This window comes from Alosa alosa, chromosome 8 (genome assembly GCF_017589495.1).
Source record: "Alosa alosa isolate M-15738 ecotype Scorff River chromosome 8, AALO_Geno_1.1, whole genome shotgun sequence".
Classification (NCBI taxonomy): domain Eukaryota; kingdom Metazoa; phylum Chordata; class Actinopteri; order Clupeiformes; family Clupeidae; genus Alosa; species Alosa alosa.
The window spans coordinates 10,308,391-10,325,611 of NC_063196.1; the positions used below are offsets into that span (position 1 = coordinate 10,308,391).

General features: G+C 42.8%; 2 protein-coding genes across 2 annotated transcripts in view; one reads left to right on the forward strand and one right to left on the reverse strand.

Moving 5' to 3' along the window:
• ptk2bb (protein tyrosine kinase 2 beta, b) overlaps positions 1-5,337 on the forward strand; it is a 24,628-nt gene extending 19,291 nt beyond the window's left edge. The window contains exons 24-31 of the mRNA XM_048249863.1: positions 81-203; positions 774-923; positions 1,147-1,179; positions 1,389-1,413; positions 1,532-1,581; positions 2,233-2,367; positions 3,422-3,502; positions 4,343-5,337. Coding sequence (XP_048105820.1) covers positions 81-203; positions 774-923; positions 1,147-1,179; positions 1,389-1,413; positions 1,532-1,581; positions 2,233-2,367; positions 3,422-3,502; positions 4,343-4,564 — 819 coding nt within the window. The 3' untranslated portion in view covers positions 4,565-5,337. The remainder of the gene's footprint in view (positions 1-80; positions 204-773; positions 924-1,146; positions 1,180-1,388; positions 1,414-1,531; positions 1,582-2,232; positions 2,368-3,421; positions 3,503-4,342) is intronic.
• Positions 5,338-5,649: 312 nt separating this feature from the next.
• chrna2b (cholinergic receptor, nicotinic, alpha 2b (neuronal)) lies at positions 5,650-16,939 on the reverse strand. The gene is made up of 6 exons (XM_048249864.1): positions 15,590-16,939; positions 12,816-12,976; positions 10,985-11,029; positions 10,434-10,543; positions 7,466-8,810; positions 5,650-6,109 (listed from the first exon to the last, which is right to left on the reverse strand). Exons 1-6 carry the CDS (start codon positions 15,657-15,659, stop codon positions 5,984-5,986), a joined length of 1,857 nt encoding a protein of 618 aa, XP_048105821.1. The 5' UTR covers positions 15,660-16,939; the 3' UTR covers positions 5,650-5,983.
• Positions 16,940-17,221: the final 282 nt, after the last annotated feature.

A 17,221-nucleotide genomic window follows, 5' to 3' on the forward strand; every position in this document is an offset into this window, starting at 1 on the left:
TGTGTACATGTTCATATATGTACTTGTGTGTGTGTGTGTGTGTGTGTGTGTGTGTGTGTGTGTGTGTGTGTGTGTTCCAGCTAAATGAAGCGTTGTGCGCTAGCTCTCCTGACCTGGCCAGCCCCTGTGAGTATATGTCCCCTGTCGACTCCACCAACAGACTGATGCTGCCAGTAATGTCCCCACGTCGACGCAGTATGGGGGTAGGAACACTCACTCTCTCCTCTCCTCTCCTCTCCTCTCCTCTTCTCCTTTTATCTTCTCATCTTTTCATGTCTTTACATCTTTTCTTTTGATTTTCTTTCCGTTTCTATCTTGTCATTTCTGTTCCTTAGCTTTTCATTCCCTCCTCGTCCTCTCCTCCTCTTTGAATATCTTATCTCTTCCTCCTCTCTCATCTATCTTCTCTCTCCTCTTTTAGTTTTCTCCCCCCACCTATCATTTATTTATGAGCAAACTAGATAACTCACTGACTCATTCAGTTCTTGTCAAAACAAACCATAGTGAGACTGAATAAACTAGGATAGAAAAGTTTGGAAGCACAATGACATTTTGTCATTTTTGTTAAATGAAAATGAGTAGGCACAATACAACCCCCTGCAACAAATGGACATCAAAAATGACCCTTCCCTACAATGTCAATGCAGCATATTTTCTTATTTCATATTTCACAATAATACATAATAGAACTGGAGCCTATTCCAGTGGTACCCAAATGTGTGCGTACCAGGAGTGCATTCTTGAGGAGTAAAGCTTATTTCCTGTTTGGGCAGGAAGGGGACTTCAGCATGCCCCCCACCAGTAAGGAGGACGCCCAGCGTCTGTGGCAAACGGAGAAGATACGCATGCAGGACACCCTGAGGAAGCAGAAGCAGGAGATGCAGGAGGACAGTGCCTGGCTGGAGAAGGAGGAGAAGCTACTGGTGACCCACGGCTTACTTTCTCTTTCTTCCTTTCCTCACTCTGTCATTCTTTGTTTTTCCTTTCTTTTTTCTTCCCTTTCTCTCTGTCCCTTCGCGACTTCTGTTTCTCGAGATCACCAAGTACTGTCGGTAATGGGGTCGTTCTACCCATGCTGTCGTTCTACCTAAATCTGCCCTGCCCTTGCACAGTCCAGTTCATACTACACTTTCCTTCTTTTAACAGGACCCGATTGCTTATGATCCCATGAACCCACAGGTACGCACCGCCCATTACACTGCCAGAGGGCACTTCATTTGTAACATTTTGTCCCTGCTCTATCTCAGATCTAGCAAAGAGCCTGTTTTGGGATGTATTGGGTTAGGCAGACCATCTGTGAGATTTGCAATATTAATAGGGTTTTTTTTTTTTTATCAGAATGCATAACATAATTTATAACATCATTTCTTGTCTTCTGTTCCCTTCAGTCCCCAGACTATGTTGGTGAATACGGTGAGTACCCCGCCAAAACAATATCTCTGTTGATCTGCATACAGTGGAACAGTGTCTTAATCATAGCACATGAGTGTGTCTCTGTGTGTAAAAGGCCCATTTCCTTTTTTCATTAAAGCTGAGCTTCAGAAACCGCCACCTGACAAGCCTCCTAGAATCTCTATACAGGTAATAACCCTGTGCCTACACAGACATACACAAATACGAACACAAATGCACAATATAGCCTACATCTACACACACATAATTGGTATACCATAACAACTGCTTTCAGTAAGTTGTGGACTAGTACACCTTTGAAAAGATATTGGCAAGTTATGCACTGATATGTTTTTTTTAATGTGTACAGTTTAAGCAGGTTATAGTCACTGATATGATCTTTAATACTGCAGTATAAGTAATGGTCACTGATATGGTTTTTTAATATGTCCAGTTTCAGCAGGTTATGGACCGATATGGTTTTTGATATGTACAGTATTACCAGGTTATGAACTGATATGATTCTTATTACTACAGTACAAACAGGTTATGGTCACTAATATGGTTTTAATACGTACAATATAAACAGGTTTTGAACTGATATGGTTTTTAATACGTACAATACAACCCGGTTATAAACTGATGTGGTTTTTAAAATGTACAGTATAAGCAGGTTATGGACTGATATAGTTTTTAAAGCGTACAGTATAAGCAGGTTATGGACTGATATGGTTTTTAAAACGTACAGTATAAGCAGGTTATGTATGGACTGATATGGTTTTTAAAACGTACAGTATAAGCAGGTTATGTGTGGACTGATATGGTTTGTCTCCTCCTTAGCCTGCCCCTACAGCTGAGCTGGACCGCTCTGATGATAAGGTCTACCAGTCTGTCATGGAACTGGTGAAGGTGGTGGTGCAACTCAAGAACGACGTCAACACAACGCCCTCCACCCAGTACATCTCCATGGTCAAGGTGAGTGGGAGTACAGATAAATTATTATGGGATGTTTGAACAAACTATCGCCAGATGATGCCCTTATTTTTGGTGCGTTACACAATAGATAACTATTTTTGGTAACACTTTACTTGACGGGTGAGTTCATAACACATTCATAGCACCTGTCATAAACTGCACATAAGGCATTCATGACTGTTTCATGAGACATGACTCAACATTCATACCAAACCTTTCATGAATGTAGAAGACAGACCGACAACAACTTGTCAAAATGGCAATGCTGCTTTGCGATGGACAAGTTGTCGTCGTTCTGTCTTCTACATTCATGAAAGGTTTGGTATGAATGTTGAGTCATGTCTCATGAAACAGTCATGAATGCTGTATGTGCAGTTTGGCAGCTGCTATGAATGTGTTATGAACTCACCTGTCAAGTAAAGTGTTACCTTATTTTTCAAGGGATCCCCGGTACAGTAAAAGTTTGTAATTCAGCTTGATAGTTTTTTCTTTTAAGTTATTGTACAGGACAGTGAAGAGTAGTCTGGAAATGTGTGGGAGAGAGAGATAAGGAGTGGGATCAGGACTTGGACTCAAACCTGGGGGAATCTGGAGGGAATCTGAGCTCTGACAGATATTTTGGGAAATGAAGATATGGGTCACTGCGGTGGCTTTTCAGGATGACTGAAAATGGCTGTTGGAGTCTTGTCTGAACAGGATTTCAACAAGTGTTGTTTTTAAAAGTTGGCACATGTCGGAGGCCTCTGTTTCTGTAGTGACTCACTTATCTTCTAAGCTCTCTGTCTCTCTCCTCTCTCTCTCTCTCTCTCTCCCTCTCCCTCCCTCTCTCTCTCTTTCTATCTGCTATGTTCATTCCGTTTGATAATAACGGTGCAGTGGTAAATGATGAGTCATTTTGGAGAATACCCTGCAGGGATTCAACTGAAGGAATGTGTAATTTCACAACCATCACACCACCTGTCCGTGTTCCAGTGTGGCAGTCTTCTGGTATAAACGATTGCGTAATTTCAGTGGAACAAACTACCCATGTTGTGTTGTCTTGTTTGTTCTTCAGAATGTTGGACTGGCTCTGCGGGCTCTGATCCGTGATGTGGACGACATTCTGCCGACTCTGCATGAATCGAAGCGGACAGAGGTACAGTAGGAGGAACCGCTTGTGTCCCCTGATGGAGCTCTTCTGACTATATTTAAGCAGTTACATATAGTACATACTGTACAATAGATACAGCGCACACAGCAGATTGTCCACACATAAGTAAAGAAAATATGGACATTTCATTACACTGGGTCAAAGCACCTAAAACACATGTTGTTTACTTGGACCGTCAAAAGAATTTCTGTCATTCTTCTCACAACACAGAAAAACTGTGCGACATTCATAGAAATGTTTACTCAAAGTACACAGCCCCCACCCCCCACCTATCGTAACCCACCCTCCTTTTAGATGGAGATTAAGTGTTTTTAGGCTTATCTGTCCCCCCAAATGGCCATCTCATGAAGAGAGGGAGGAAATTCCATTCGTCTCAATGGCTGATGCTAAGCTTGCTAATGCAGTCAAAAATATACCTAGTGGCCTGTAGTCATCTTAAAAAATGCTATCCAGTAAGTGCTTACTTCTGCCCACATTTTCACAAACAATGCCACATTATTAATGGACGCAAATTACCGTTATGTTGTCCATGTGGATTGGTTTATCCTCACAGCAGGAAATTGCTATCTCAACCACCAAGCCACATAGACAACATATGTTTGTGTCCGTCAGTGGCGTGACATTTAATTGTCACTTTGGACAAAAGCATCTCCCAAATTCCCTAACCATAACCATAATTGGCTTTTTTTTTTGTGAAAATGTGGCCAGAAGTAAGGCCATGTTGGATGATATTTTTAAAGCTGGTGGATGCTAACTGGCTGAAACTAATCCTCTATGTTCTGAGCCCCTGGCCCCTCTCATCTCATCATCTCCCTCCCTTCTCAGATCGAGGGCACCCAGAAGCTGCTGAACAAAGACCTGGCGGAGCTCATCAGCAAGATGCGGCTGGCGCAGCAGAATGCCATCACCTCGCTCAAGGACGAGTGCAAGAAGCAAATGCTGACCGCCGCGCACACGCTCGCCATGGACGGCAAGAACATGTTGGACGCCGTGGACCAGGCACGAGTGCGCTCCAATCTGGCCAAGCCCAACCCGCCGTCTCCTTAGTGGGACAGAGCATCGAAGACGCCAGCCTGAGGAGTGGCCTGAGGTTTCGCCTCATGTGTTAGGTGATGGGACTCATGAACCTATGACACACATGCTGAGAAGATTGGCATGTGCTGGACATTCATCGTAGTTGGCTCCCTCTAGTGGTCTAGACCTGTGTTTACCTCCGGTATCACTTACAGACAGTGCCAAAATATATTAAATACTTTTATAAAATACTTTTTAAAAATGTTTTATAAGATAGTATAATTATTATGCCCCATTTCTTGGCAATGACATTACATGGCAATTGTGTCATATTTAGATTGTGGGTTGTTTCATGAATTTTTTTTTTAGTAAAGTTTCAAAATGTCAGCCAAACTGCCTTTATAGCATCACCTATAATGTCATGAATATGTGGCCAAACTTCAGAACACTGTAAGAGAACCAAATTCTCAGCTATTAAGGAACATCATTCAGTAAAGATAATGTGCATAGAATATGACAGCTATGGAGAATATGTGTGGAGATTAGATATTTTTGTGTTGGACAACATACAATGGAAACAAACCAAAGAAAGTCATATGCTTGGAATAGTGGGTACTGCAACACCAAAATATGTTTTGTATATTCTTAGTTCTGCTATCATACACTGTAAGAAATCCCAGTCCCTTAACTTGCTTGCTTACTTAACTTAACATATCTGAGGTCTGTTAACAAGACAATATGTGTTACTGTTTAAAGCCATTGTATGTTTGTGTTGTAGGGGAATATAAATATGGGCCATGAAATCATGTAAATGAGACCTTCTCTCTGAAATGCCATTTTGGTTTTTAATCTGTCTGGTTGTGTTACCACACCATATCAGCACAGCTGTAAACCTGAAAGGTTTGTGTGTGTGTGTGAGAGAGAGAAAGTTAGTGAGGTGTGAGGTATCACCGTAAGCTGTAGAGGTCAAACCAGGACACACACACTTCCTCAGGTCTCACCTGTTATGAGGTTGCCAATCCAGAATGTAGACTGAGTAAGTGAAGGAGAGAGGGGGGGAGGCAGAGGCTGATAACAGCCCATTTCTTTTTCACAAACCCATCGGGTGGAACAGCAGATTACGTTTTAAAGTCTTTTTTATTTGATAGCGCAAACTTGTTCAACAATAACTTTCAGTTCAATTCAGTTCAGGGATGAAGACACTGCAAACAGGGCTCTGTACCAAAATAGCACAAAATCTCAAAATACTAACTGGCCATAGAGAAGATCAGCCATGTTCTATGGGTCCTTCAGATAGAGCATCCTTCTAATTCTATGGTCCTCCTCATTTGAAACATGCACTTCAATCAGTATAAGAAGCATATCCTCTTAATGTGATTGGGCCATTTGGATGCCCATCATCTTGAGAAAAGATTGTACATCCCTGAAGTTTTTGGTCCAGCGCCCCCTGTCTTAGATCATGCCCGCAAGCCAGGGTGGTAAGAACAGTCCAATTGTTCCAAGCAAGCACACAATAATAAACATCCACAGGAAGATTCTGTCGATCACCATGGCAACATACTTCCAGTCTTCTTTCACCTGTGCAAAGATAAGAGGGTGATATGTGATATGAGTACAAATGAACAGTGAGTAGCCTACTGTGCAACTCTTCCTTAGAATGAACAAAACAAATTACTTCATTGACTTTATTCAGTGTCTAGCCTATGTTTGCCAATACGATGAACTAGTTTTCTGAAAATAAGGTTTTTGCTTTTGTTAGCAAAACAACATTAGATACTCAGCAATAAGAAAGTTAAATACACTAGCCTACAATTAATTGAGTTTTGTCTTATAATTAAAATGCTACCATCTCAAACAATCTCTCACATGACAACAATAATGCTGCTCCATAAGACCTTTCAAACTCTGAGTAGTTAAAGGATTTGACTGACTAAAGGAATAAAATACAGTATATTTTAACAGACTACTTAATGAGAATTAAAACCTGGTTATCAGAAAACAGACTTTCATGACATCTAAGTAAAACAGAGTCAGTCTTATTTGGATAAGCAAATAGGCTTAAAAATGGAGGGCAAATTAAACTACCTTGGGCATTGTTTAGATTAGGGGACTAATTAGGGGGCACCTCTTTGGCACTAAAAGTCTTGGACAATGTCAACACTAGAACAAGATCCATACACCGTAAATCAAGCCTCCTTAACAGGACACGTCTAAAAACAATGTAGCCCCTAATTTAATGGCATTTTGAATATGCCATCGATTTGTGGTCCTGGGGACTGAACAAGTTCATTGTGCAAAAATGGCAGGTAGCCCAAAACAAGCTTGCACGGGTTGTTCTAGGCCTTAATTATAGGAACACATATAAGGAGGAATTAATCTGAAGAACTGCAGTGACGGCCAGGCCAAACATCTCAAACTATTGAGTCTATTTTGAAGATTATTTTAAATCCTCAATTGACCTTAGCCTCAACCACCACAGGGCTATGATAGGCAAGTCCTCTTTTATCCATTCTGGTGTAATGGAGTGGAACAAACTATGCCTAGCCATCAAAGAAATAAATAGTACAACAGGTTTTAAAGCTCAAAGCTCAAGCTCAAGGGTCAAAGAACTGCTCCACAACAGTTTAACCATCAAGTTTCTTAATTCTGCCTATTGTTCTTACCACAACCCCATAGAATTGCTAACACCTCAGTGCTGACGACACTGTTGCCTTTTAACAACAGGGAAATAAGTATCTGACTTTATCGTTTTATCCCTGACATGGCTTTTAGTTCTTGTATTGCCGCAAGTATGCTGCTCATGTCAAATCAAAATTAAATCAAATAATTAGATCAAATAAGAAATCAAGATGTCTTATTACATTTGTCCTATTTCCTCTTTCCTGAAGAAAGCCAACTATGAACCTGTCCTCTCTGTTTGGTCAAACCACTTACACTGAAGTCGGCGTCCTCTGCTCTCAGGTGGTCAGCGATGTAGTGGACCCCCTCCAGTGCCCGCTGCACGCTGGGGGACAGCAGGAACCCTCCGCTGGCCTCCGATGCTGCCTTGTCCCCTTTGTCGGGCCGCTGAGTGGAGGTAGTGCTGTTCCCCCTGACCTGCCCCTGGCCCTGCTGTCTGCCCACCAACCCCACCCCCACGTCCATCCGGCCCGGGTGGGGGTTGTTGTGTTTGGGCATGGGCGGCGGCGTGGAGCCCGGGGGCCGAGGTGACTGCGGTCGGAAGGAGAGGGAGAAGGCCGTGGAGAGTGTGCCCAGCTCCAGGTCCTCGTAGTAGCAGTGCCTGTGCGAATCGTCGCCCACTCTCCCTCCCCAGGTGGACGAGGTACTCAGGTGGGGGCCGGCGGCTGCGGCCATGGCCGACGGTATGCCTGGCAGCCTCAGTCCGTGCCGGGCATGGGTCTGTTGAAGGTGCTGCGGCTGATGCTGATGTTGCTGATGCTGCTGGTGATGCCAGTTGCTATGGTGATGGTGGTGGAGGTCATCGCCGTCGTCGTGGGTGTGGTGCTGCTGCTGGTGGCGTTGGTGGCGCTGGTGTTGCCGCAGCAGCAGGAGGCGGCGCCGCCGACGCCCGTCCGGCGCGGGCCGCTGCATGAAGAGCCAGCGCGGGATGAGGTCCAGGAAGACGGCGTGCACCCAGTGGGGCATCTTGTGCGTGCCCGGCGAGCGGTGGTGCACGTTGAGCACGAACACGGTGATGACGATGGAGAGCGTGACGAAGATCATGGTGAAGAGCAGGTACTCGCCGATGAGCGGGATCACCAGCGACGTGGACGGGATGATCTCGGTGATGAGCAGCAGGAAGACGGTCAGCGAGAGCAGCACGGAGATGCACAGCGTGATCTTCTCGCCGCAGTCGGACGGCAGGTAGAACACCAGCACGGTCAGGCAGGAGATGAGCAGGCACGGGATGATCAGGTTGATGGTGTAGAACAGCGGCAGCCGGCGGATGATGAAGTAGTATGTGATGTCCACGTAGATCTCGTGGCAGCAGTCGTACTTCTTGGTATTGTACGTGCCAACGGCGTTTATGATGGCCCACTCGCCGCTCTCCCAGTAGTCCTTCAGGTCCACCGTGTTCTCGATGCGCTCCAGGTCGATCTTGGCCTTGTCGTAGGTCCACGAGCCGAACTTCATCTTGCAGCTCTGCTGGTCGAAGGGGAAGAAGGTGACGTCGATGCTGCAGGAGCTCTTGTAGATGGCTGGGGGCACCCAGCGCACCTGGCCCGTGTAGAACAGGTGAGCTTTGGTCATGTGGGTCACAGCAAACTCGCCGTCAGCACTGCAGGGGACAGATGAGAGCGATGAGTTTATCAGGCTTTTGAAACATCTGACAAATTTGACCCCCCCAAGGGGTCAGATGTCAGATGCTGCCTTGTCCCACTCCCCTGAGTGAAGGTAGTGGTTATATATATATTATATATATATATATATATATATATATATTATATTATACATATATGTATATATATATATATATATATATATATATATATATAATATATAATTCACATTCCACAATTGTGACATTATTGACTGTTTTGAGAAAATAGCCCTAAATAAGGAGTCAGAGAAGACATAAAGGATCAATTAGCCTGTCAGGCTGTCCTCAGAAATAAACTCTTAAAAGAAAACAATGTTATAATGTAAATAAACCATTGTACCTTGGGGAGCTTGAATTATTTAAGATCTATTGTCTACAATCTGGGAAAAAAACATTTATTTATTTTAGATCTGTCAGTGAAAACAGTCAAATAAACTATGACACATTAATTAAACATTAAATTATGAAACATTAAATGGCTCATATTCAAAAAAAGAATATTAACTCTTTAGTCTTCATGGACCAATGCTTTCCATGAAGTTAGTTCTGAGGAAGGAGTCACCAAACTTCTGGAGACATTTCACTTTAAAAAAAATCCGATACAGTGTTAAAGTGAAAACTAATGAGAACCAGATCCCAATCTCCCTGAAAACTCATCCATGAACACACACAGTGTATACCACTTTCTCACTAATCCCATCTGTCATTGCCTGGGCAGAGAGCATAATGTTAGCTAAAGCAATGATGACAGGTCTTTATCACCTAAATCTGTCTCCCGTAGACGATTTTAATACCAGTGACTGAACGCAGTCCCCTAGAGTCTACCGAAAAATCCATCACAATCATTAGACCTCTCATCTGAACTAGCTTTGCAGAACTAATTAAAGCCTGACAGCATTTAATGATAATAAGTAGGGAACGCTTATCGCAATTAATCACGCAGGACTAAGAGCAGTTTTATTAATTAGATGTTTCAAAAAAACAGGAAGACATCCATATCTCAAGCTCCTGGAAAAAGAACATTTTAATTAATATCCACCAACCATTTCAAAAGTTCAACATGTGTACAGTAAAAAAAAATCAAAATTACTTTTTGAAAAGGTTTACAAAACCTAGAAAAATGATGAGGAACTACCGTATGCAACTATTAGCTTCAATCAATCATCTTAAGCCATGGTCATGTCATGACAACACACACAACACATTGTGTATGTTATATCCAAAATGTACACACGCTGGATAGCCACAGTACAATAATGCAAGTTCCAGCAGTGAACACAAGATGGAACCCTATTATAGGTAGTGGTTTAGTTCTGTGTTCTAAATGCTCTTCCTTTGAGCATCGTCACAGGTGATGCACCAACTCTTTCCTCAACCAGATTTGTACAGATCTGTACAATTGTCCCTTCCAATGTTTTTTTTTAAAAAGTATTTCCGAGTTTGTGGAGGAATAAATGAAAGATTGTACTGAGGTGGAGGACAACTGTGAACCTGCACACGAAACAACTTCAGTCAAAATCCCTTAACATGGATAAGAGATATCATGCAAACAGTATTGAGTAATATTTTAAAGCCACTCACTTGTTGTACAGAACAATGTCAGGTACCCAGATGAGCTCTGAAGGCACTCTGATGGACGTGACGTTGTCGTAATCGGATGGTTTCCATCTCAATTTGTAATCATTCCACTCCTGTATGAACACAACAGGACAAATGTAAAATAATGTCTAGCATTTGAACCTACGATCAGTGCAATACAAATGTACCAGGTAAGTGATCATCTTTTTTTTGCATAAAATGTCTAGAAGCAAAAGAGGGTGGTTGTTTGGCAGCTGAAGGGAGATTCCTCCTGACCTTGTCGAAGTGTTATTGAGCAAGACGCTGAACCCTAAACTGCTCCTGATGTGCAGGTAGACGCCTCACATCGCAGCCTCTGCCATTGGTGTGAGTTAATAAGTGTGAGTGTGAGTGAGAATGGGTGAATGTGAGGCATTGCCATGTAAAGCGCTTTGAGTGCTCTGTTTAGTAGAAAAGTGCTTTATCTGTCCATTTACCATTTAGCATGTGAAATCAAAGTGTGTTCTCTCATGGGAAGGACTGGCCAGCTGGCAGCTGACGCAGTCAGACCTCACCTGTTTTAGCCACACATTTGTGGTCATCATTTGGTTCTTCTCGTCCTGCAGAGGAGAAGAAATACAGAAAAAAAGAAAGAAAGAAAGAAAGAAAGAAAGAAAGAAAGAAAGAAAGAAAGAAAGTGATTTGGTGAGCTTACAAATTGCTGTTTACTGTAACAGGTTATTTGTCAAACCACACACACACACACACACACACACACAGTGCGATATGATGCTGAAACGACAGAAACCCCTGTGCACCTCCACCAGTAAAGACAAAAAGGTTTTTAGTTTGGCACAGTGCAGTGTGAGTCGGCTCGTAAGACAGTGAGCAAGAAGATGGAAGAGAGGATGGATGAGATGAGTCAGGACGCTGGGCACCGTCCAGGAGAGTGCTCTCCGCTTCACCAAGGGTCACTGCAGCTCCTCAAGCAGCGTAAGCATCGAAACTGTAATATCCTTGATGGTTTTGAAGGAAACTCCTGATGTGTTTGCTTGGAGCACGGGAAGTGTGTGTGTGTGTGGGGGGGGTAAGTCAGGCTTATCTGGAGGTGTGTATTGTTTTTCATTGATTTATAGGTTTCTTTTGTCTTAAACTCAAATGGCACAAAAAACACTAGCAAGTGATACGGACACACTTTCACTTTTTCCCCCACAAAATGCTCACATACAGGCCTTCTCCTGGAGCTCTGAAATGTCAACATTTGGCGTCAACCCTTCTGATTAAAAATCCCTTGCTGTGGTTGTTTCAGATTTGGCTTCTGATCAGTGAAATTAAACTTCATTGGTGTGTCTCACATCTGAGTCCAAAAGCATGAGACTTCACAGGTCTAATAATAATTACACAAAGGAAGAAAAGAGGTTCATGTTCGCAAAGTCTTTCAAGGCAATCAAGTGTTTGGTATAGAAGAAAGTTTTATGTCTCTCCCGAGCCAATTTTGTGCAACTTCAATTTAGTTGTGTACCCCTTTGGCATCTTTATCCTGCAGACCAGCTGAATTCTAACAGCGCTACTGTAGGCTGTGATGCAGACAGCGGCGGTTATCTCGTCTGGTTCTAGCATACTTGTAAGCTCAGCGTCTGTGCCACGGTCATCCATGAGAAAGCAGTCGACTAAGCTCAAAAAAGGCTGCGAGCGGAAGAAGTTGTTGGTGAGTCTGTGGGAGTATCTGTCGGCCACTAAAACTACCCGCTAATCCGGTTGACAACTCTCTTTTGCCTTCGCCTGAGGCTTAACACATCATACATGCACAAACAACATCAGGCCACAACACATTCATCAGCTTAACACATCATACATGCACAAACAACATCAGGCCACAACACATTCATCAGCTGGTTGGGGAAATTTCAGTCTTCAGTCAGAAATGTTGGATCTTTCATAGAGAGCCACATTTAATGCCAAGTGTCCTTGAATACTGTGCACTTAAAAGTCAGTAATTGCACAGCCCTACTTGGAACCATCTGCACCTGTGATGACACAGTATGCCTTTGCATTTTTCATTTCATTTTCATTTCATATTTATTATACAGGAAAGTATTAAAAGTAACAAAGTTACAGTTTAAAACGGGCCTGACTCAGTAAAAAAAATATTTCCAGCAGGTTTCTGTTCTGCAACACATATAACAAGTAACAGGGACAGGGCACATCACACATCATATTTACATACAACACAAAGCAAACATAGACATCAGACTTAGCACAGACAGTGATAGATAGAGGTCAGTGTTTGCAAATGTATGTATTGAGGAGTAGCAGTTTATAGTTTTTTGTAAATTGTGTGCTGGATTGTAATTCTCTGATATGTTGATCAGTGTGTTGGTGCTACTTCTGTGAGGATGCACTCACCACATCGATGAGCTGGGCTATGGAGAGGCCGAACTTGACGATGACCACGTCAGACGTGTTGGGCACGGGTCTGGACCACTTGTTGTAGCCTATGAAGAGCTTCTTGAAGAGGTCGTCCTCTGCATGTGAGTGGGTCTTCTCATACGTCCATCCTATAAAAGCTGGAAGTAGAAGCAACAATCTCTGTTTCATAACTCAGCAATTTTTCTTTTATCCATTACTAACTTGATTTGTTGAAACTATGTTAATTATAGCTTATAACTTACACTTTCTACCACTGTTGTCTACTGATCACTGTTTAGCTATTCATCATGTGTTGTAGAAATTCACATCATCTCGACACACATACATGCACGCACACAAACATACACACAGGACCTTTTTATACACAGATCCCTGCATCCTAACCCTGCATCCCTTAATGAAGAATCAAACTGAAGGCGAAGGGGTGGGAACATTAGCAACTATAAGCAATGCTATCATGACATTTACCACAAGATGATACTATTCTACTCTTTAGCTCTGCTGAGCAGCAACTGTATCTGAGGAGTAAAATACAGATATACTGTAGGAGAATGGTGTATGCAATGTGTGTGTGTGTGTGTGTGTGTGTGTGTGTGGTGGTGTGCGAGTGTGAGTGTGTGTGTGGAGGGGGGGCGGTACTAAAGCAGTGTTTTTGAAATTTCTCCCTCTGGGGCTCGTTGAAAAAGCTCTCAGTGCATTTGTGGTCACCCTTTACTGCAGACTGTCAAGGTGTTAAATAGGTTAAATAGACCATGGGCCTTAATCACTAGTGAGTTAGCACTTAAGACTTGTGCACACTTTAAATGTGGAAATGTTTGCCTGTATAATATAAGTTTTAACTGCAATGGGCCATTTGGGGGGATTAAAGAGATTAGAGAAATGGATTCTGAGAACATATAACAAACCATCAGACTGACCTGATGCCTGGTGAGGAAGACAGACATCCAACAGCACTCTGGCCTGTCAAAGAGTGTTACGCACTGGCTCTTAGGAATTACTGCCTGGTCATTAATCAGGCTAAATCACTCAGCCTATGTACCAGTCATTGGGCCCATGCACGTCCAAACTCCCCTAATTAAGATGCCAAGCTCTCTATATCACTCTCACATACTTGATTTCTAGGCCTATATTAAATTTGGGAGTAAATATCATTCAACCCCAAAAATGCCCTTCCACCAAAAGGTTACCAGGCAGAAGACACGTTTTGGAAATCAACTGAGTTAATGCACTTCAACCCTGCAGGATGCATTTGTCCACAGAAAGCTCCCACTGGGCAATCCACCAGATGAGTCTTAGTAGGGACACAAGTGGTGGGATTTGCTGCGTCTCCAGCTCAGATCCCGCAGGGATTCACATTTTCATTGTTGCACACTCTATGGTCAAGCTGCCATGACTCACACTAAAGTGGTGTGAGTTGCTGTGTAGTTTGAAGATACATTTCCGGGCAAAGGAATTGTCCAAGCTGAAAAGTGGTGGTGGCTTAAATAACCTGCCTCATATTAACTTATTTATGTCTCATATTTTAGTAGATAGATAGATAGATAGATAGATAGATAGATAGATAGATACTTTATTGATCCCCAAGAGGAAATTCAAGGTATATTTTATATTCATTAATATTTTTATATTTTATATTCATATGTATTTTTTTTTTACCTATTTCCTTTTTTTACCAATTTCTTTCTCAGCCCTTTATCTATGATTCGAGTCTTTGAGAAAAGACATGCACCTTCCACCGGCGTTATTGCTTTATGAATAAATACTAAATCAATTATATTCTGGACACACTTGGTCTGTAAAGCTAGCCTGCTCAGCAGTATGAAGTTTTGACTAATAACTTCGGCTTGGTTGAATGAGACAACAGAAACGACGAGAAAATTGAGGTGATGTATAATTCAGAGCGCATCACGAGTTGGCCATGACATATTAAACAGCGTCTCGATTATTCGCGCACTTCAAGTGCGGGTCGGCATCTGTTCCCCGGGCTGTGAAGGACCAGTGCCGAGCAGGTGGAGGGCCTTGACAAGAGAGCTTTCAAGATGGTCAGATCAAAGGCACGCTCCAGGAGAGATGTGAGTCGCTCCGACACTCGTGCGTCTCGAACCATCAACGTCTCGGATGAGATCCCTTGCGCTCGTACACGTGATGCCGTGCCAAAGCTCGAGGCTGCATCTGCTAGGGAGGTATAACGGCCTCGATCACATGATCACCTGCCCTGGCCAAACTGTTAGTAAGGATTGGGTTCATTTTCTCACTGATGTCCAGAGCAGCTGCCTTCTTTGCCCCCTACACGACTTCAACTGCTGCCGGCAGAAATGATGACTGAGTGAAATCTAATGATGAAAAAGAATGGAGTACAAGAGAATGGGGATTTGCTGGAGGACTCGCATCTTGAGAGGGGAAGTGGGGAGAGTAATGCGAGGACCTCATGAGTCAGCCATTACTGACAGTTTGTGCACCTGCGGCACCCATAGGCACCTGCCCGTGTGGGCTACTGCATCAACACAACCCAAACTACCGACACACTCTGATAGTCACCATGATAACAGTGAATGGACGTAATAAATTAGAAAACGCCAGTGATGAATGTTTCATCACTTGTATAACTTTGATTGTACGTTTCCACAGGCAGTTCGCGCGAAGCACAGATATGTGATGGCATAAATAGCTAGAATTGAATGCAGAAAATGCTGAACACTGGTAACTTACTAATTATTTGCACAAGGCGTGCTACTAAAGTATAAACTTACTTGTCTCGTAGAGGAGTAAGCAGAGTAGAGTTGTCCTCACCGAGAACAGGTAGCATTGGACGCGCTCCATTCTCTTTTCCCGGAGAACAAGTCGTGCCAGCCTTGAGGAGTTGATTTAATTACCGTATGTTCCACGTTCTCATGACATGTTTGCAGAACTACAGAGTGCGCAAAACATCGCTGTAAGGGAGATTTGATTGTGCCGTTTATGGCCACCATCTTTGTCATTGATGATACACATCATGACGTTACATAGTTCCTTTCTTTACACGTTTCTTTTATATTAATACTGAATATATATTAATATATGAATACGTATTACTATAATCTGAGAGCAATACGACCACCTGTCGAAGACTTCGAAAACGCTCAATGAGAGTCACGCGCCAGTGCTATTTCCACCACCTCCTGATTGAAGTTTGAGATAATTACGCACCTTCCGAGAATAGGAAGTCAGGGATCAAATGTATTTCCAACAACAGACAGAGTTAGCAAAGAATTCTCAGACTCGTTAAAAGGGGTTCCTACACTGCTAAAATACAAAAAACATATCCGAAGTTCACTTGTTGAGTCCATACAAGACTACTCATTATAATATATCTAAATGAAAACAGAATCGTTGGTGTAGTCCAGACTTGTGGTGCGCATCGTCCTGAAACCAAATCGCATCACTTCGGCTCAAAAGATCCCCAGAGAGCCAAGTCTAAAAGCCTGAATTATTTGACCGAGGTTAAGAAAACACCCAGTAGCATCCATGGCAATTTCAGCGGCTCAGATTGCACTGATTGAAGAGATGTGCAGGACAGGTCAGACTGCGCTGAAGTTCATTTCTGGCTGAGTGACGCCGACGACGCGCACTGTGTGGAGTCCCCTTACCGACTGTTCTCCGTTTACGCGCGCACACCGACTGGCCACTGAAGTCAAGATGTAGAGGTGGGACTTGATAATGCGTTTTCCAATCACACACACACATAAGTTCCCCCGCCGGCCACTGCAAATGCCAGTATCAGTAGCATAAAATATTATGTGAGAGGGATCCAGGAACGCATTTAAAATATTTTTGTATAGGTGCAGCTATTGTTACTGATTATGTAAATATTCACGACGATCTTGTTTGTTTACAACAACACTATATATATTTACAAAATACTGTCTAGCATTGTGTGCCACTCACACTATTGAAGTATAGAAAGATGGAAAGAGTTCATTTGATTTAGTTTATGTGCTATTACAACGTAGAGCAGGTAGAGGGCAGAATAGCTGAATAAATGTTACCCTGAAATGATGAGTGGAATATGATTTCCATAAAAAGAGAATATTAATTGGATCATGCACACATGCACACACACACAGAGAGAGAGAGAGAGAGAGAGAGAGAGAGGAAGAGAGAGATAGAGAGAGAGAGAGAGAGAGATAACACATTAAAAGCATGAACTTTAATGTATATATTTTAATATTCTCGTCACTTTTTTATATGCTTCAGTCCCTTTTCAGCATCCCCCAGTAGACTGGCCACCAGTCAATATGTAGTGTGTTTTCTCATAACTGATTACCCCCCAAGTCTTGGTACAGGGCATCACTTAAGCACACCCAAAGCCCATACTCTTGTCATGTGATCTCTGTCCTTTAAAC

What these genes read in the sequence shown, in the direction of transcription:
- chrna2b (XM_048249864.1), bottom strand. Translation starts at nt 15,659, where the DNA reads ATGGAGCGCGTCCAATGCTACCTGTTCTCGGTGAGGACAACTCTACTC. An exon ending in GACATTGTTCTGTACAACAA is followed by an intron (nt 8,811 to 10,433) that starts GTGAGTGGCTTT and finishes TGTCCCCTGCAG; the next exon opens with TGCTGACGGCGAGTTTGCTG. An exon ending in CAGAGGACGCCGACTTCAGT is followed by an intron (nt 6,110 to 7,465) that starts GTAAGTGGTTTG and finishes ATCTTTGCACAG; the next exon opens with GTGAAAGAAGACTGGAAGTA.